Here is a 21481-nt window from a genome sequence, read left to right on the forward strand (position 1 = left end):
GACCAGCCTTTTACACCAACAACTTTGTCCTCTCTCTTTTGGGGGTCGAGATTTTGAGTTTCTCCAATGCCAGTCCCCTCCACCAGGCCAGCAGACTTTTCAGCCCTTTAGTGGCTGTGGCTGGCCTCAGTCATCAAAGACCATGCCCAGGACACCACTGACTGCATGTAGCTCTCTCCCCACCAGATACCTAAAAGCCCCTGCTACCTAACCCCCCCACACACAAATATCAGCAGCCACAAAACTACTTCAGTGTGTTCCTTTGTGGCATATAGCCACCCTGTCAGAGGCATAATGTGAGATTTCCTCCTAGAGTGGCAGGCCATCACTTCTGATAAGTGGGTCCTCCCTTTTCTCTTTAACCGCTACACCTTCCACCACCATCATTACGACTGACTGAGGATTGTCTGTCAAACAGCAGGAAGAGCAGACCCTTTTGGCCAAAGTGGCCATAAAGAGCTATCTGGACTCAGAAGTAGGAACTGGGTATTACTCCAATGCTTTCTTGTACTGAAGAAGGATGGAGACCTTAGTCCCTTTTTTGAATCCTCGCCTTCTGAATCACTTCCTGCAGAATAACAAATTCAAGATGCTCACACTAGCCCAGGTCCATGATGCCCAGAGACTGAATTTTAACATTGGACCTGCATGACACTTTTTTCCATAGCCCCGTCTTTAAGGCCTTTAGGCGCATCTTGCGGTTCACTGTGAGCCAGGAGCATTTTTAGTTTGCAGCTCTTCCTTTTGGCCTCAGGTGTTCATGATGGCAGTGGCTGTACAGAGGTTGGGGGTACCAATCTTCCCCTACTTATATGAATGGCTGGAGATGGACTCTCCACAGGCAGTAGTCAACCATCTCCAGATGGCGATGCACCTCCTAACATCTTTGGTGTTTGCTGCCAGCGTGCAAAAGTCAAATCTGACTCCTTTGTAAACAGCTTTGTTCATCTGAGCTATTTTGGATATGGTATCATGCCTTTTACTCAGAATGGAGAGTCCTGGATGTTAAGGCTAATATCCTGATGTTCAGTATCAGTCCTAGTCCTGTTCTAATGAGCTTTTTGAAAGGTCTGTAACAGTTATTTCCATCAAAGCCCTTTGGATTCGACAGTGGGACTTGAACTTAGTTCACACTTCTCCTTTGAGGTTTTTGACATTAAAAATGGTCTTTCTCATTGCCAAAACATAGAATAGGTGTGTGAGCAAGCTGCAGGCGCCTTCTGTCAACCCAACCTATACTACATTGTTTCAGATAACTTTAGAGTTTAGGACCCGACCTTTCTTTATACTGAAAGTAGTTAATCCATTCTTTGTCAGGCAGACAAAGCACTTCCAGCATTCTTTCTCACCTCACCCCTGTAAGAAGGAGGAGGAGAAAAAAGTTAATCATTTGGACCCTCAAAGGGCACTAAGTTTTTAAATTGATGATTTAACAGAAGTATTGTTCGATATGTACAATTGAAAGGTTTTTAGTAAGTGGTTATGTTGTGATATTCAACCTTGTTTTTTTAGCATAATTTGGAAAACTGACCAGTGTTTATAAAAACAATTCATTAAACTATTGTCAGCACCTTTCAGTATGGGATCTCATTACCCTATACAATTGCATGAGAAAAAGTTGAAAAGGAGTTGGTTCATCTGTGTAGCATGCTTCCTAAGGGTATTCTCTGTCAGCATTTAGTTACAAGACTAAAACAGAAATGGCAGTTGCAGTGGTATTTATCATTGGCATGATGAGTGGCAATTTTCCGATTTTGTGACACAGCTGTGCTAATGAATCTTCTCATTTCAGCATTCTTACTGCTTAGACTATGTATGTGTTTACCTGCTGCCTTCTCATGCAGATTACCTATAGACTGAAACATCTTCTCCGTGCACGGTGTGATGCCACGCCTATCACAAGCTCAATTCAGTTTCAGTGTGACGCCAGCTCATGGGCACAACATATCTTTCATCTAGGTAGGCTATCACCATTTTTCTTTAGTAGTCCAGTACTAACTGTAATGCTTACTTTGTTTCATATGTGATATTTTAAAGTTTAGTGAGCAAGCAATACTCTGTTTCACTTCAGTTTATGCAGCAGTGCTTTTGAGTCGGAAAAGAAGACTGTAATGCTTGCAGACATAAGATGTGTTAAAGCTTTCACCCAGTGAATTTAAATTAACCTGATGCAGTGGAAGTAAATGTATATTATCTGCAAGAGAAACTGCTCTGATTAAAGTGTTTTAAAAGACTGTTACACCTTTACTTGAGGGATATATATATTTGGCAAAACAGCTTGGGGTTAACCTGTTTAAAAAAGACAATGTTAATTCCTTTGACGCAGTGTGTAAAGACACATTTAAGAGCTTTTCGGTCCTTACATAGAACAGGATACAGTTGGGTTGGCATATTTACATTGTCAAAACGTTTCAAAACAAATGGTAATCTTAAAGAAACTCTCCAACCAATAATAAACAAGTTATTTTATTCCTTTACTTTAAAGTCAGAATGTTTAGTGCTCATTACAGTTATATGTGAAATATGTTAAAATGCCTCCTGGCAATTTCCTGGATTCTTTTAGTCTTGATGAGGATGGAGCTAAAAATAAGCATATCTTGTCAAGTTTAAATTCCTAGCTTTGACGTGCTGCACAACCTGGTATTTCCTTTGTGGCCTTAATTGTAAATTTCCCATATCCCCTGTTGCCAGCCGTTTAGTAGATATTTTTTATTTTGCCTTTCTGGTTTCAATCTTTTTAACCAGCTACTCAGTTAGCTGGTTTTGTAAGGAGAAAAAGCTAAATATTTCCCTCACAGGAGTTTGCTGATGGCACTTTTAACATTTCCAAAAATCAAATTGAATATATGTTGCATCCAGACCTGCTGTTTCTGGAAATTAGCCAGCTGGCTGCTGTCCTGTTTTGAGTGGCTCCAGGAAGCATTTGATATGCTAATACCACTATGAACAAAACAATAGGAAAAAAGAAAACACACATCTTGGAGGAATGCAGAGCTAAAAAAAGATAAAACAAATAATTGCAAACCTGCAACACACGTGGCTCAAAACAAATCGTAATCAAGACAAACTTTACCTACACAAACTTAACAGAATATGCAAATCAAAAACACTAAAAAAAGGTACTATTCAGACAGATTGATTTCAAAATGCTAAATGTGCAAAAAAAAGAATTTTATAAAATTCTCACTGAATTTCGTAAACCTAAGTGCACAGAAGGAACTGATCCCATCATTCAAGAATTTACTAACAAACTGGGAAATCATATTATACCCAAGCAGACATGCACCAACCCATTTCCAACAATCCCCTCCAAAAGTAGGCTAACCAAGTCTTTACATTCCTTCGAGCAGCTGTCAAAAAGGGAATTCATGAATCTGGTCTATGACACTACCTCAAATCTTGAAGGACATTCTTTAGCTACCTCTGCCGCCACACCAGTAAGAAAAATTACCTTTGATTCTTTAACTACAGGAATCTTTTCAGAAGACTTAAAAAAAGGCATACATACCCCCATTATTAATAACAAACCTGGACCCGCATGACCCACATAACCATAGACTAATTAAAGATGGATTTTTCCTGGACAAACTGGTACAAAGAGCAGCATGCACTGAGACATCGCAATCATTGAAGATAACTCCATACTTCCTGATTTCGAAACAAGATTCCGTCCAGGAAGAGGCACAGATTTTGCCCTCACCACCATCTGGGATGACCCTAAAAACGCAGTAGACCAAAACGGAGTAACTGCTTTACTTCTCCTGAGCCTTCCAGCTACCTTTGATACAGCTGACCAATTCAAAAGACTCTATGAAGCTGGTATAAAGACGACTGCTCTCGACTGGATCACATCCTACCTTCAAAACAGGACAAATGCCATCCATACTCCCCCTTTCTCATCCAAACCACATTTCACAAAAGCAGAGGTCCCTCAGGGCTCTATTATCTCACCCATACTTTTCATCATTTACATTCATTACCTGCATTGATCAATGAATTTCACCTCGTGCTATAACTATGAAGATGACACACACATGCTTCATAAACTAGAAAGCACGAAATAGACCATGGAAACTGAGAAATCTTCAGTTGCCTCAGAGCTGTTAATCAGTTGATGACATGGAACCACCTCAAACTGAATACTCGCATGTGGCAATCATAAACATTATGATCCACTCTGCGCCTGGCCTGATGTTCTGGGCCCACCTCCTAAATTATCTAGGGGAGTAAGAAAACTTGGAAATACCATGGACTCCAAATTATTATTGAATGCCTGCGTGGACAAGTTTGCAAGCTTCATTACTATGAAAACTCTACGGCCACAAGTCCACATCTCCCCTGCCTTCAGGACCCTACATTGGTTACAGATTGCCTGAAGATCCTCACTTAAACTGCTTTGTATCACCCACAAAGCAATAAATGCAACAGTACCACTTTTTTCCAACAACACACTCACCAAATACATACAACAAAGGAACCTCCTCTCAAGATTGGCACCTTAAAAAACTCCAGCATACAAGAAAAAAACATTCAGTGGTACATCTTGTTCTATTCAAGCATCCAAACTATGGAATTCATTACCCCCAAACATAAGAGATGCATAACTATCTTATCTTCAGAAGACTACTCAAGAGTTGGCTCTTTCTTAGATGGCCACCACACTCAAACACAAATGTACTACATTTGTCTGTAAATACCTATAATTTTACTAGATAATGCATTTAGATATGCACATTTCGTTGGATGAATATGTAAACTAATTGTGGTTTAAAATATATTGGGTCTGGTCTGCTTAACAAATGTATATATTATTTATATATTTTTATATGTTTATATTTATACATTATTGTATGCTTAACATGTACATAGCGAAAAGAACAGATGATGGACGGAATGCTGAACAATGCACACAATTACACCCAGTCACAAAGATCTGGGTTTAATCAATAGTTTTTTTTGTGCCATCCATACTACCGCAGTTGGACCCAGCCATATGCAAATCAGTCTTGATCCTGTTCCCCATGGGAACAGTCTATTCTGAACTGCCAAGCCAGGTCCTTCCTGTACCAGAAACAAGCATCCTGGGGACGGTTTCAAGGTATCACCCTTTATCAACCAGGCTAGGTTGAATCCAGTGGTGCAGTGAGCATGGGACCCACGTCTGGGCATACCCTTCCCACTTAGGGCGACAAAAGCAAATAGAATAGATGATGGACGGAATGCTGAACAATGCAAACATTCACCCCCAGTTACAAAGATCTGGGTTTAATCCAGCCATATGCAATCAGTTTTGACCCTGTTCTCTATGGGAACAGTCCAACCCGAACTGCCTAGCCAGGTTCTCCCGCGACCAGAAACAAGCATCCTGGCACCCAAAGCTAGCCTGGCTGATGAGGGGTGATACCCCAAAGCCGGTCCCAGGATGCTTGTTTCCGGACTGGGGATGAATGCGTGCATTGTTCAGCATTCGGCCCATCATGTGTTCTTTCTGCTTTTAACATGTATATAGGCCACTGCATAGTTTTCCAATGTTATTTGATTAGATGCTTATGGGTCTCTGTTTATTTTATTTATCTACCACCATATGTAAATATGTTCATAATTGTATCAATAAGTGCTTCACTATTGAATTATTGAGGAAAACATAAAAATAAAATAAATATATATAAAGATTATAAAATACACAATAAATTAACTTTTATCTAAAGCAGCATCTGAAGGTCTGAATTTCTAACTTTCTGATGGATACAACTACCTGTGGATTCCTCACTTTATGAATTCTCCAATGCACCAGCATTTGACGGAAACTTTCTTCCTAGCTCTTCAAGTCGACGCGGACGTCACAATTGCATGGCTCCGCTCGCGACTCCATCTGACGTCATCGTAGCAGTAAGAGGTCCTCGCCGGCGTGCTGACATCATTTCCCTTTTTTCCGTGCCTTCAACACTAACATTTTTTTCCTAGCTCTCGAACAGCTACTGTTTCGAAGGTGTCTTATTGTACTTGTTACCATGTCTCCGCCTAAGAAATCAGGTTTTAAGCCTTGTCTTCAGTGCGTGGGTCGTATGTCAGTCCCGGACCTTCATGAAGACTGTTTGTGGTGTCTGAGTTCGGACCACGACATGGAAGGGTGCGTGTCTTGCCAGAGGATGAATCCAAAGGCGTTGAAAGAAAGAGAGGCTAAACTTTTCTTAGCAAAAGCAAAGAGCGGTCCAAGACAAGGGACTCTTCATCTCATAAGTCGTCGAGATTGCACAAGAAGCGGCGCCGGTATAATTCTCAACGCTGTTCTTCTAGAGACCGGTCTCAGTCTTGGTCTCCTTCGAGACAACGTCGTATGGCGTGGGAGGTCAGTCCTATTGTTATTCCCCAACCTCAGAGTCCTCAGGCTTCTCCGGCGCCATTCACTGATAGAGGTGGTCAAGTCCTTGGCGAGTTGTCCGACTCACTTTTCATCTGTCTTGGTTTAGGAGCCGGTGGCACAAGTTTCGGATCCGACCCAAGCGCCGCAAGATGAACAGAGGTTCTCTTCCAGGGGATGCTCATCAATAGTCCTAAACATTGAATATTCCTGCCCTTGTGCGGGGACCCCGGAGCATATATAAAATACACATATATAAAGTATGAAATATGCACGAAAAATAGATATAGCACTTTTAGTAGACAAATTTTCATACTAAACTCATATATACATGTGTAAAACAGCAATGCAGACTATAAACATAAACAGGCTAAAATGCTTTATTTCTATGGAGTTTTTTTTTTGTTTTTGTTTTAAATTGTTCTCAAAATTACAATAAGAGAAAAACATCTACCAAAACCACACCACTGAGCCTAGGGAAATCAGCAGTAGTAATCATCAGAGAAAAAAGATAAAAAACTACATTGAAAAACACTAGAGAATTCTTAGCCAATAGGCTGCATGCAGGTTAACACAGGAGAACCATAAAAACTTTGGCACCGTGCCTTTAAGACCCTGAGCACCTCCAGTATCCCACCATGCCTCAGGGGTGAAGGAGAGGTGACAGTTGGTTCACAGTTAGGTCAGTTCTTTTTTCCGGCTTCTTCTGAGAGGATCCTGGAGCATTGAGCTCTCTGTTTTTCTGAGTTTTTCTTAGAATAATACTTTTAAAAAGCGTTTTTTCCTACTTTACTCGACATCTAACATCATTGTCTGAGTCTGGATGTTTTTTCCTGACTGAAAAATGCCTTCACTTTTTGTGAAATGCCCTTCCTGTGGGAAGAAGAAGGCCCAGTCAGATCCACACACTCTCTGCATTGTGTGCTTGCCTCAGAGTCACTGCCCTGACACTTGCAAACACTGCAAGAACATGTCAAAGAGGACTCTGAAGGACAGGGAAAAGATCAGGCTTCATGGGCTTCACGAGAGGCAGAAAACATCATCCTCTTTGCTTCCCAGGCAGCCAACAAGCCACTCTCAGGAGAGACAGGCTAGATCGATGTCAGCAGGTAGGAAGATACCTGTTTGTTCCCCGTCGACGTTGTCGCTGCCACCATCTCACCGTCATAGATCGACGGCGACCTGACCGACGTCGAAGGATGCGGCGTCGAGAGGACATGGCCACCGCAGGGGCATATCTCCGTAGACGGCAACCCACCGATCGATGTCGAGCCATCACCGGCATGCACATTCGCCGCCAAAGGCCTCGCGCCCCTCGACGTCAAGAAAGGCAACTTCGAAATCGCCCCAACGGCGAGAGCGAGGACATCCGCCTTCGACTGCCCACCGCTCAACGTCGAGGCACACGACGGTGAGCAGGTCGCGGTCCAGAGATCGCCGTTCGACGTCAAGACACTCAACGTCGAGGCACTCAACATCGAGGCAGGAACAGCCGGCGGCTCTCCCTTCGACGTCATTACGGCTGTCGACGTCGACGCAGGTTTTACCTGTCTCGCAGGGAGCAGAGCATCGGCTTCCGCCAGCAGATAAGACCACTCCATCTCCAGTGGTTTCCATAAGAAGTGGTTCATCTCTGTCGAGAGCGGCATCGTCGGGGCATGTCTCACCCATCAATTTGTCACCAAGATGGTTGGAGAGCCTTAATAGACCAATGGCCTCCCCGGACTCGCAGTATTCAAGGATGTACTCTCCTACTACCTCTCTCCCGGGAACACCATCACCGACAACGCGGGCAGGACGGGCTCGTTCTGCTTCTCGCCAGCCGACCACGAGGCCTGGACGCTCTGCTACAGCATCTTGCAGCAGGTCACGTTCCCAGCGACGATCTAGGTCACGATCAAGACACAGAAGGTCGCCTTCTTGGTCATCGTCAGGGTCATCCGTCAGACGTTACTCCCCCACCTTAGAAGATTCTCCACCAGCTAGGGTTTCACCGGTGGACGACATCACTACTTTTAATGAGGTGCTTGTCAGGGGGGCACAGAAGCTAAATATAGAGGTTCCAGAACCATCAACCTCCTCATCTGTCATTTTTGAGACTCTACAGCATAGAGCGGTTTCGAAAAAGCTACTGCCGCTAGTGCCTGGCCTGTTGCAACCAACCATGGACACCTTTTTAGCGCCAGCCACCCTCAAATCGGCTCCTGGTAGGATTTTTAAAAATATGAAGCGCCTGAACAAGACCCTTTATTTCTCAGAACGGATCCGCCGCCGGACTCAGTCATATTGGCCGCAGCCCGAAAAACTCACTCGGTAGCATCATCCTCCACGGTCCCACCGGACAAGGAGAGCAGACATCTAGACTCTCTGGGGAGAAAAATGTGCGGCACGGCGGCATCTATGATGAAGGTCTCCAGTGCGTCTGCACTCCTAGGCAGATATGACCGTTCACTGTGGGACTCTCTGAACAGGTTCACAGAAAAGTTACCTAGAGAGGACAGGCAGGACTTCCAAGTGATCCTTCAAGAGGGATGTCTGGTCTCCAACCAGGTCATCAGCGCAGCAGCAGATGGGGCAGACTTAGCTGCACATGGGTACGCACATGGGATCTGTGCAAGAAGGTCTTCTTGGTTGAGACTGACTGGATTAAAACAGGAAGCACAACAGCGTATCCTAAATCTTCCGTTCAACGGGAACTCGCTGTTTGGTACCCATACGGATGAAGAAATGGCGCGCATGAAGACGGAAGTGGACACCATGAGGGCAGTAGGCCTGGAGAGGAAGAAGGACTTCAGGCGAAGGTATAGGCCTTATGACAGGCGCCCTTTCCAGCAGAGGGTTCAAACCCCTTACTGGTCCCAGAGGCCACAGCAGAGGCAAGGATGCCCGCTTTTTCAGCCTCGTAAGGCCACAAGGGAACGAGGGTCAAGTAGACCACAACAGTCCACACCCAAAGCGCCGGCCAAACAATGAGGACTCGCTTCCCTTAACACTGTGCACCACTCCGGTGGGGGGGGGGAAGTATCACAGGCTTTATTCACGAGTGGCGTGCTATAACAAAAGCCAAATGGGTGCTCAACATTGTCGAGAATGGCTACTCTCTTCTTTTCAGGCAACCTCCACCGCACTTGCCACCAGCCAAATGCAATCCGTCTCACGTCAGCCTATTGCGCAAAGAGGCTCTCGCCCTTTTACGAAAGAAGGCAATAGAAAAAGTTCCACTCGCGCACAGAGGGAAGGGGGTTTACTCCCGTTATTTTCTGGTGGCGAAAAAAGGCCGAGAGGGCGTTTTCAGACCAATTCTGGACTTACGGCTACTGAACAAGTACATAAGAAAGCAAAAGTTCAGGATGCTGGCTCTTCACCAGATTTTCCCTCAGCTACATCAGGGAGACTGAATGTGCTCCATCGACCTACAGGATGCATACTTTCACATCCCGATAGTTCCCAAGCATCAGAAATTCCTGCGCTTCCAGATAGCCTTACAGCACTATCAGTTCAAGGTGCTACCATTCGGCCTGAAATCTGCCCCCGCGTTTTCTCGAAATGCGTGGCAGTGGTAGCGGCACATCTACGAAAACAAAAAATCTTCATTTACCCATACCTAGACGACTGGCTACTGAAACCCTCCTCTCCGGAGCAGGCGAGAACCCATCGGGACATTGTGCTCAAGGTTTTCGAGTCTCTAGGTCTTCAAGTGAACTACCAAAAGTCCACCTTGATTCCAACGCAGAACCTCCACTACCTGGGAGCAATACTAAACACAGAGCTCCAAAGAGTGTATCCTTCGGAGGAACGACTATTATCAATAAAGAAAAAGTGTCAAGACCTGTTAAAATCCGACGCACCTATGGCCCGTCAGGTGACATCTCTGCTGGGCTCCATGGCATCATGCATTTTCATTGTCCCGAATGCCAGGCTACATATGAGGCCCCTCCAAGAGGCGTTGGAAAACAACTGGAGCCAAAGGACAGGTCGCTGGGAGGACAGAGTGCGGCTGCCGTTAGCAGCACGTCAGTCATTGCAATGGTGGATGCACAGACCTCACCTGTCAGTAGGGGCACCGTTTCACCAGGTAATTCCATCCGACACTCTGGTAACGGATGCGTCTCTTCAGGGATGGGGGGCTCATCTAGGTCCCCTTCAAGCTCAGGGCCTGTGGTCCGACAACGAAAGGAAGTACCACATCAATCTGCTGGAGCTCAGAGCGGTCCATCTGGCTCTCAAGTCTTTTGCTCCCTCGATTCAGGGGAAATCTCTCCTAGTACAAACGGACAATACAACCACAATGTATTATTTGAACAGACAAGGGGGAACAAGATCCCTACCCCTAGCTCGGGAGTCCCAAACAATCTGGCATTGGCTCCTGGCCAGAGGAATGTCGCTTACAGCGGTTCACCTACCAGGTCAACAAAACGTGGAAGCAGATTTCCTGAGCAGACACCTAGAGGACGCCCACGATTGGGTCCTACACGGCAAAGTCATCGAAGACATCTTCGCTCAAAGGGGTCGGCCTCAATTGGATCTCTTCGCAGACGAGGCAAACAAGAAATGCCCAGGCTTCGCTTCCAGGTTCTACCGTCTGGGATCTCGAGGGAATGCCCTGTTGATCGACTGGTCAGGGATATTTCTCTACGCTTTTCCACCGATCCCCCTCATGCCGGCAGTGATCAACAAACTTTACAGATTCAGCACCAGAATGATTCTCATAGCTCCACAATGGCCCCGTCAGTTCTGTTACACAGATCTCCTCAACCTATCGGAACAACCTCACAGGAGGCTGCCATGCAGACCGGATCTTCTGAGCAGGATGGAGGGCAGGGTACTGCACCCCAACCTACCCTCTCTGAGCTTGACAGCATGGCTCCTGAATTCCTGCAGTATGGGCACCTAGGGCTCTTGCAGGAGTGCATGAACATCTTGAAGGAGTCCAGGCGACCTTCCACGCGGCGTTCTTACGCATTTAAGTGGAAGAGGTTCTACATATGGTGCTGTCAGCAAGGTCAGAATCCCATACGGGCTCAGGAGGAGGTCATACTGTCTTACTTACTCCATCTGGCAAAATCCGGTCTGCAGGTATCATCTATTAAGGTACATTTATCTGCCATTACAGCCTATCGTAAGTCACCTTCTCAGGAATCCTTCTTTACGAAACCAGTAGTCAAGGATTTCTTAGAAGGTTTGAAAAAAGTTTTTCCGCCCATTCTGAAACCCTCCCCTCCATGGGAGCTGAACATAGTACTGTCAAAACTTATGGGCCCTCCTTTCGAACCTATACACAAAGCCTCTTTGCAACACCTTATGTGGAAGACAGCTTTTTTGGTAGCCATTACTTCCGCAAGGAGGGTCAGTGAAATTCAGGCTTTGTCCTCCAAAGAACCGTACACAGTCTTTCACGACAATAGAGTAGTTCTGCGAACTCACCCATCATTCCTACCGAAGGTGGTGTCAGAATTCCACATCAATCAGACTATTTCTCTACCAACTTTCTTCCCCAATCCGGAGACTCCGGCGGAGAAAGCGTTGCACTCCCTAGATCTGAAAAGAGTTCTAAAATTTTATTTGGATAAAACAAAGTTGATTAGACATTCCAACCACTTGTTTATAAATTATGGTCATTTGAGAACAGGAGAGGCAGCATCTAAACAAACCATATCAAGATGGATAGTTTCTTGTATTGTTAATGCATACCAGTTGGCTAACAAACAACTACTTGCTAGACCTAAAGCGCATTCCACAAGAGGAAAAGCGGCTACTGCTGCCCTCCTTAATATTGTTCCAGTATCTGAAATTTGTAAGGCTGCTACATGGAAGTCTGTACATACATTTACTAGACATTACTGTTTGGACTCAGATGCAAGAGCAGACGCCCAAGTTGGGCACGCCTCTCTGAGAAATTTGTTTGCATGATACATATCTATTCCTGCACTTCTATTGGACAGTCCGCAGAGTCAAGGGATGGGCTTGCTAATCTATTCAATGTTTATGACTATTGATGAGGATCCCCTGGAAGAGAAGGATAAGTTACTTACCTGTAAATCCTAGTTCTCTTCCAGGGGTATCCTCATCAAAGTCATAAACAACCCACCCTCCTCCCCGGACGCACGTCTCCTAGAAGTGCAGGACACACTATCTTTCGAATCGGCTATACAGCTTGTCACCGTAAAAAATTACTGACCTAACTGTGAACCAACTGTCACCTCTCCTTCACCCCTGAGGCATGGTGTGATACTGGAGGTGCTCAGGGTCTTAAAGGCACGGTGCCAAAGTTTTTATGGTTCTCCTGTGTTAACCTGCATGCAGCCTATTGGCTAAGAATGCTCTAGTGTTTTTCAATGTAGTTTTTTATCTTTTTTCTCTGATGATTACTACTGCTGATTTCCATAGGCTCAGTGGTGTGGTTTTGGTAGATATTTTTCTCTTGTAATTTTGAGAACAATTAAAAAAAAAAAAAAAACACTCCATAGAAATAAAGCATTTTAGCCTGTTTATGTTTATAGTCTGCATTGTTGTTTTACACATGTATATTTGAGTTTAGTATGAAAATTTGTCTACTAAAAATGCTATATATATTTTTCGTGCATATTTCATACTTTATATATGTGTATTTTATATATGCTCCGGGGTCCCCGCACAAGGGCGGGAATATTCAATGTTTATGACTTTGATGAGGATACCCCTGGAAGAGAACTAGGATTTACAGGTAAGTAACTTATCCTTTCCTGCCTTCCCGACTCTGTGAGCGGATCCGGCGGCTTTTCTAAATGCTATGTTAAGCATTTTTAATAAAGCTATGGCACCTGCTGGTGCACCAGCTGGTCCCACGGGTCCATTAGCAGTCTTCTTGGGTTGCCGACGCCATTTGTGCCTTTCTATCAGGCTGAGGGTGCTGGTTCAGCGCCGATGACATCGCCTCAAATGATGCCGTTGGCACCAATGGAGTCATTTCCGGCGCCGGATGGGCAGAGTGTATCTCCATCATCTCCTATGCCACGTCCATCTGTCTTGAAGCCGTTGACGTTGGCTAACTCTGTTGACGCCGAGATTCGATGCCAGACTGAGATCGAGGAGGAGAGCATTGAGGCTCTTGGAAGAGCCAAGAATATCAGTGACAGTTATTAGAGGAAAAAGAGATTTCTGAGCCTTTGGGAAGTTTCAGGGTCTGGACTCAGCTAGTGGACTGGATACCGCCCCTGAGTGGGATCTTTCATCCCCGGGTTAATTTACGGAGGAGGCAGCATCCTAACACACTGTCATAAGTGGAGTTCTTGGAGCTTCCATTGCCATCTTCGGAATTAAAGACAAACATTTTGACAGAGGTATTGCATCCTTCCTCCACTTCGGCGGAGCCCCCGCTCCCTTTCAATGAAGCTCTTACTAAGCCTATTTTGGACATTTGGAGAAAGACTGTTACGTGTCCAGCACTGTAGCAAGGAGGTACAGGGTTGCTCCTGGGGATCCTGGATTTTTATCCCATCATCCGACTCCTGAGAGCTAGGTGGTCCAGGCTTCTTGTTCTGCTGGTTCTGCACCTGGCTCCTTTCCTGATACTCCATCGGACAGGGAGTCCAAAAGAATGGAGCAAGCAGCCAAGAAGACTTTCTCCTCTTGTAGTATGGCCCTAAAATCAGTCAGTGCTACCTGTGTGCTGGGTAGATATGTTCATGCTCTGATGGACACGGCTAGAGCTGTGGTGCCTAACTTGGCTCAGGATATGCAGGGGCAGTTTGATGAGCTTCTTTTGGACACCCAAGCAGCAGCTAAGCAGATCATCCAGTCTGGTCTGGATACAGCGGACTCAATAGCCAGGGCAATGGGTACTTTGGTGGCCACCAGAAGACATGCGTTGCTAAGGTTGTCTGGGTTTTCAACTGACGTCCAAGCAACTTTATTGCTTGCTTGTTTGATGACGAAAAGTTGTTTTGAGTCCAAGGTGGACTCTGCTTTAGAACGTTTCAAAGACAGCAGGGCCACTGCGAGATCTTTAGGGCTACAGGCTTCTGCATCCACTCCCTTCCGATCCTTTCGGAGATTTAGGGGCTTTGGCCGTGGATCCGCTTATCGTGGAAGGCCGCAATCCAGCACTCAACAGCCTGCCCAACACTCTCTATAGATCTTTTAGAAGGCGAGGGAGGATTAGGACACAAGAAGCCACCCAGCAGAACCCTGCCTCATCCTCTTCCCCTGGGGGAACACAACAAGGAAAGCAGCCCTAGTTTTCCATTCATCTTAAGTCATGCTTCTCCGTTGGGGGCAGGATATTTCACTTTCGCAATGAGTGGGAGTTAGTCACATCAGACTCTTGGGTACTAAGCATTGTGGGGGAAAGGTTATGCCGTCCCTTTTTGGGAGTTTCCCCTTCCCATTCCTCCCTGTCATTCGTTTTGTTCAGAAGATCATCTCCTGTTCCTGCAGCAGGAGGTCAAGGCCTTTTATCAAAGGGTGCAGTGGAGTTGGTTCCAGAGCAGGAAAGGGATCAGGGATGCTATTCGAGATACTTACTGATTCCCAAGAAGGATGGTCGATTGAGACCCATCCTGGACCTGAGGATTTTGAATTTCTTCCTCAAACAGGAGAAATTCAAAACGCTGACTCTTGCGCTGGTGCTTCTGCAGTTGAACAAGGAGGATTGGATGGTGTCTGTCGACTTGCAGGATGCCTATTTTCATATCCCCATTCTGAAGTCACACAGGAAGTATCTCCGGTTTGTGGTAGGGTTGCAACACTACCAGTTTGCGGTCCTTTCTTTTGGTCTTTCTTCCGCACCTTGAGTCTTCACAAAGGTGATGGCGGTGGTTGCAGCAGACCTCAGAAGGAAGGGGTGCATCTGTATTCCTTTACCTGGACGATTGGCTGATAAAAGCTAAGTCCCCAGAGCTTGTGCTGCATCACCTGCAAATGACAACACAGTTGTTGTTCAACCTGGGCTACAAGGTCCTACGTCTGCTCAGTCTGTTCGCTTCTTGCATTTTGTTGGTCACTCATGTACGTTGGCACATGGGGGTTCTCAAGTGGTGCTTCAGCAAGCAGTGGTTTCAGCACAAAGGGGATCTCGAAGAGTCAACGGTCTCCAGAGACGCTTCCAGAAAGGCCGTTTTGTCTACCTCCACCAGTGGCCACTGTAATAATGGATGCTTCCACTCTAGGGTGGGGAGCTCATCCGGGGGACCTGGAGGTCAAAGGTCATTGGTCTCCAGTGGAACAGATGTTTCACATCAATATGTTAGAATTGCGGGCAATATGTCTGGCTCTCAAGGACTTCCTCCCATCCCTTCGCGGTCAGTTTTGGTCTTGACAGACAACACTACCGCGATGTGGTACATCAACAAGCAGGGCGTAGTAGGGTTGTACCTTATGTACTTTCTATGCTATGTATTGATATATTTATTACTTCTACTCTAGAAGGAAAAGAAAAAAACCTTCAACTCCCTCCAGTGCACTACTCCCTCATCCTGTACCTCTCTCAATTTATCCTCTACCTTCACTCTGACTCACCCCAAACTTCATTCTACAACTGTGATCTCCCGAAGATCCTTTCTTGACTTTTCCCTCCCCTATCCCTCCTTTGACTCATCCTAGACCTAATTTTACTACTATGATCTCCACAATAACCCTTTGTAGACTCATTCCTCCTCTATCCCTCCCTTGACTCATCCCAAATCTCATCTAATTAATATGAACTCCCCAGTTACACTACTTAGACTCTTCCCTCCTCTATCCCTACTTTATCCTATTCAAGCAAACAAACAGATTTAAATGACTGTTGCTCAAATTAACAACTTTTATTTCCCTATACTTATGCGCCACTAATCCTTTGGGTTCTGGGCTAGCGTGCTACTCACCGAAAAGTGCTTCAGCGCCTCCTTAGGGGTAGTAAGCGCTATATAAATACAATTGCAACTATCTCTGATTGCCAGTGTGTCACTGCCTTATCTCAAAAATATGGCCAGTGTGTAACTGTTATTTGTCACTCTGTCAATAGATGAATTCCGTGACCTCTTGGCGGAGTTGTTTCTGGTTTGCCCAGACTCAGGGTGAAGCATACAGTGGCCACTGTGCTTTTATGTGATACTTGACAATTTGTAAGATATGTGTGTCTAAATAGATGTTCCATAGAAAAAAAAATGAGGAAAAAGCTTTGCGGCGTTCAAAAAACGAAAAATTCGAGAAAGGCTTGAATTTCGAGAGCCAAAGAATGGAGCTCAGGACAGTGATGGTGCTGATCAGGCACAAAAGTACAGAACTCGGGGCAATGAAGCTGTCCAAAATATCCTCCCTGCACTGTGACATGGGGTATGCTGAACCCTCAGTATATGGTTATGCAGGAAACAGAACAAGAAATTCATAACAAAGTGTGGTGGCCATCTTGGGCTTGTTTGAACCAGATTCATAAAATTTTAAGAACCATATCTTTAGGGAGAGAAAAAACATCCGGACTCAGTCCTTTCATCCGAGCGCCGTCTTGCAGAACAAATCTGCACATTAATTGAATTATCCCCACAGAACTCATGCACTATCCCATCCGTTGTGCTCTGAAAACACTTTGTCACTCTGTCTGCTTCACACAGGATGCAAGTAGTCATTGTAACCCACTGCCACCACTTTAAAAGAGCAAACCTGACACATGCCTGCGGTGCTCTGGGCCGTCTGTATGCAAACTAAATTCAGAACACAGCGTAGTTCCAGCTGGTAAGATGGGTTAGTAGAAAGTGGGCTCTAAGCCTTCTCTGCTCCTGCTGGCATGTAGGTACAGTACAGAAATGGCAAGAGCTTTACTATTAATGCCAATTATATCACTGTCCTAATTTTTCCAGTATTGGATCTTTCATAGTCTCACATGCTTGAATCATTTCCAGTCAGAGTGGGAGTCCCATGGTAACATTATGAAGCAGTTTATATTACTACCATAGGCTGTAAAGGCAATGTAAAAATCAGTTTAATAGCCTATGACCTTTTTTTTTTTTTTTTTTTAAAGTACCGAACTTGAACTGTAACCAGTCAGGCGAACAGCACCCTCTAGAACACTCCCAACAGAGGCTGAATCCCTCATATTTTCTACTGCACATTGTGTGAAGTGAGTCTCCCTGAGCTCTGCTCAGTTTCTTCAGCTATTACTTTTTTTTTTTTTGGATCATCCAAGATTATACTTCATGCTTCGCTTCACTTCTCTGACCCTGGCACTAATATGTCAGGGTAGCAGAAAAAAAGGTAAAGGACTATAAAATATGTCTAACCTTTTCCTTAAAAACTCATGAGTTTTGAGAGATGAGGCTGTTAGCGGGACTACAGAAACTTAAATCTGTGACTTATGATGAGGACATTGAGGTTTCTTTCACCTCGCAGGAGAGGTCCAAGGGAGAGGTCGCGCCAAGGCTTCCCAGAAGTCGTGCAGAAAATCCATAAAAAATACTTACCTTGAGTCTTTGTAGGCACTTCTCGCAGAGAGACAAAATTGGAAAATAACGTACTCAGAGGAAAACCCTCAACTCCCTCTTCAACCGTGGCACTAAATCACTGACATCCTCATAACCAGACAATGTGGCGTCTATGGCAAAACCTCCATTAAAATCATCATTAACAACTATTATGATGAGAACGTCGACGACCACAACCATGTTGACTATTATTGCCTCACCTATGACAGCCTTGCCTACGAAGGGCCAAGTCTACGATGGCATTGTCTACGAAGGACCTCATCTATGATGGCATCGTCCATGACGGTCTGGTCTACAAATGGCCTTGTCTGCGATAGCCTCATCATCGACGGTAGTCTACGAGGGCCTCATTGACGACGGCCTAGTCAACGACCGCCTCATCTGCGATGGTCGTCTACAATGGTACTCTACGACAACTTCATCTGAGACGGTCTACGAGAGCCTCACGTATGATGGTCTTCGACAGACTCATCTACAATGGTTGTCTGGCAGTCGCCTATGACAGCTTCATCTACAATGGTCGTATAGGACAGACTCATCTACAATGGTCATCTACGAAAGCCTCATCCGCGGAGGTCGCCTACGACAGCCTCATCTACAATGGTCTATGACGAAGGCCTTGACTACAATAACCTGGTCTATGATAACCTCGTCTGCAATGGCCTTGTCTACAACTGCATTATTTGCGACGGCCATGTCTACGACTGCATCCTCTAGGATGGCCTCGTCTACAACTGCATCCTCTAGGATGGCCTCGTCTACAACTGCATCCTCTACTATGGCCTCGTCTATGACGAAGGCCTTGTTGATGGCAAACATTGTCAATCTCGATGACAATACAAACAACTATGAAAGCACATAATCATCAACAAAACCAAAATACACATAATCCAAAATACTTAATGTCAAGAATTAAGGGGACTAAAATGAGCATGTGTACAACAGTCAGCAATATATGGAGAAGCAATATGTGGAGCAAGCAATTTCACCACTTCGCTCCACCTCCAACTTCATAACATGGGTCAGGTCCATGTCACTCTAGTACTAGACCTACAGGGCATGTTACACCCACAACTGATGGATCCCCCACCAGATGATTTTTGGTGTTTTCCATACCCTTTGGGAATGAGCAGCTAAACACTTCCTACTTCCTCTAGCAAACAAGCAATCAGTTTGACTTTCTTTCTTTTTTTTTTTTCAAATATATTTTTATTCAATGAGTTTGACTTTATTTCTGATTTTAAATAGAAAAGTTGTGAGACCTATTCTAATTGTTGATGTATCCAGGAGGCATTACAATCATGACAAACCCTGTCACTCAAAACCGTGCCTAACCTGCAAGGAAATGTACTCAACTATGCCTTGGTTAACTGTACGGGCAGCAAATTCACTGGCAATACAGGGTAAGTATAACCACCAGATGTGGTCAGCCATTTCCACATAGGTAAAGTTTCTGCCGAAAGACAAACGACTATTTCTTTTTATTTTTTTGCAGGGGGTCAAACATCCTCATCAGACAGCTTAGATTGCACTATGGATATAGCTTCAGTAGGATTCCCACAACTGTCGGGGTCAGTGGTCCCTAGATGCCAAGATTGGTTCATAGCCAACATTTAGACTATGAGGGGCAAATGTATAAAACATTTTTTTACCTTACCCCACTGATGCTCTGTATGGCAAGCACGTTAACACCTTGCAAATAGTCAAAGCTGACTCTGACACCCCAAGAACTTTTGGCAGTTTCATAAGAAACATTCTTTTGAGGGACCTGCAAAAGAGACATCCGTATCAAGGAGGATACCAGAGGTCTCAGTCTTATCAACCCTCTCACTAGCCCTTGGGCGAGCTTATCTACAGTGACAACGTTCTAGTCCTGTTTACGCCATCCTGTGGTAGAAATTATTCCAAAATTGTGTCCTCTATGGAGGAAAACAGGATTGGACAAATAAGTTCTGGATCTCCTCACATATAGCAAGCCGTTAAAGTTCACCCAGTTGTCACCAACTACTCCATCAAAACGAGGGTGCCTATCTCCATCTGCTTTGGAATGGAGTGATAGCTAAGCTAACCAAAAGTTTGATAGAGAACGACCCACATTCTCAGCAAGGAAAGGGCTACTATTCTTGGTTTTTCCTCATAGACACGATAACAGAGGAGTGGCGATCAATTATAGACCTATGGAAATTAATCCAGTATTTCCAGAAACAATCCTTTCTGACACCACATGACAGCTCTGAATTTACAGGACTCATACTTCTGCATTCCCATCCACGCATCAAAGTTCTCCCTTTTGGCTTCAGATAAGCTTTTTTCCGGAAGGACGGTCATCAGGTTTTCTCTTACTTCAACAGCTGGTTGATAAAAGCACCAGCCACATTTTAAATGTCCATTACCACATAAGCTTGCTTAAAGTCTGTTCACAAGCTAGGTCTTTTTGTGAATTATCAAATATCGTCAACTCCTCTATCCTTTGCTGCAACACTAGATACTGTCCAAGACATAGACTTTCTATCCCAACACAAGCAATGAAGGCTCTAGGAACTGGCTCTGGAAAGGAAAAAAATGTTTCTCTGTGTCTGTTTAATTAGCTTTTTAGGCATTATGTCCTCGGAGATCAATATGATCCATCTTGCATGTCTGCAAATGAGAGCCTTACAGGAACAGCTACAAAAACAATGGATTCAAACAAAAGAATCTTTCAAGGACCTGGTGAATTCCACACAGGTATGATGGAAGCTTTAGCCTGGTCGTCCCAGACCGCCCTGTCAGAGGACCTCATGTTCTTACCACTTAGTAATGACTGTGGATGCCTCCACAGTGAGCTGGGATAGTCATCTACAGAACCTGCAAATTCAAGGAAAGTGGTCTCAGCTCCAGATGAGCATACATATCAGCCTGTAGCTCAAAGTAAACTATTCCGTCTCCAAGCTTTCCTGCCGTTGATGGCAGAGTCTTCGGTGTTAGTTCACTTGGACAATGCAACCGGCATGTAATACGTGAATTAACAAACTGACACAAGACTACTGTTGCTGTCCAAGGAAGATCTGGAAATCTGGATCCGGCTAACACAGAATAAGTCTTCGGGACGAATATGTTCCTGGCACTAGACATCTCCTAGCAGACATGCTGAGCAGAACTGGAAATTAAACCCCCCCCCTCTCCCCCCCACCCACCCCCACCCACCCAAATTTCCCCTTGCACCCAGAGGTTATCACAGGAACACCTCAAGCAAGAGGCCCAAGCCCTTCTCATCAAAGAAGCCATAGAATCTGTTGCTCTGCAACATCAAGGTTCAGGAGTATATTTCCTATACTTCCTGATTCCCAAAAAGGAGAGGTCTCTCAGACCAATACAGGAGTATTAGCACAGAAAACAGGTAGGTACAAGACTTATAGTTCCAGTCTCTGGGGGTTAGGATGTCCACTGGTCACAGTTCAAGATGACCCCAAACATACACACCACCAGCAACACGGGGCTGGTTGGGTGCCGAGGTCAAAGTTGGTGTTGGATTTAGAATGGTATTCTATGGAGACTGGGGGCACTCGGAAAGAGATCTGCTGGAAGTAAGTACCTTTGACTTGCGTGTGCAGACCCTGGGGGGTTTAGTTGAGCACCTGGGGTGCTTAGGTGCGCACCAGGTAGGACACAGGTTAGCACCAAACCCTCAGCGGCACAGGGGTGGCAG

At 45.0% G+C, this 21481-nt stretch overlaps 1 protein-coding gene across 1 annotated transcript in view; it reads left to right on the plus strand.

The window, feature by feature from the left end:
- Nucleotides 1-21481, plus strand: part of TRIM24 (tripartite motif containing 24) — a 659378-nt gene that overhangs the window by 156892 nt on the left and 481005 nt on the right. The window contains exon 8 of the mRNA XM_069227983.1: nucleotides 1845-1959. Within this exon, the coding sequence (XP_069084084.1) occupies nucleotides 1845-1959 (115 nt within the window). The remainder of the gene's footprint in view (nucleotides 1-1844; nucleotides 1960-21481) is intronic.

This window comes from Pleurodeles waltl, chromosome 4_1, assembly GCF_031143425.1.
Source record: "Pleurodeles waltl isolate 20211129_DDA chromosome 4_1, aPleWal1.hap1.20221129, whole genome shotgun sequence".
Taxonomy (NCBI): domain Eukaryota; kingdom Metazoa; phylum Chordata; class Amphibia; order Caudata; family Salamandridae; genus Pleurodeles; species Pleurodeles waltl.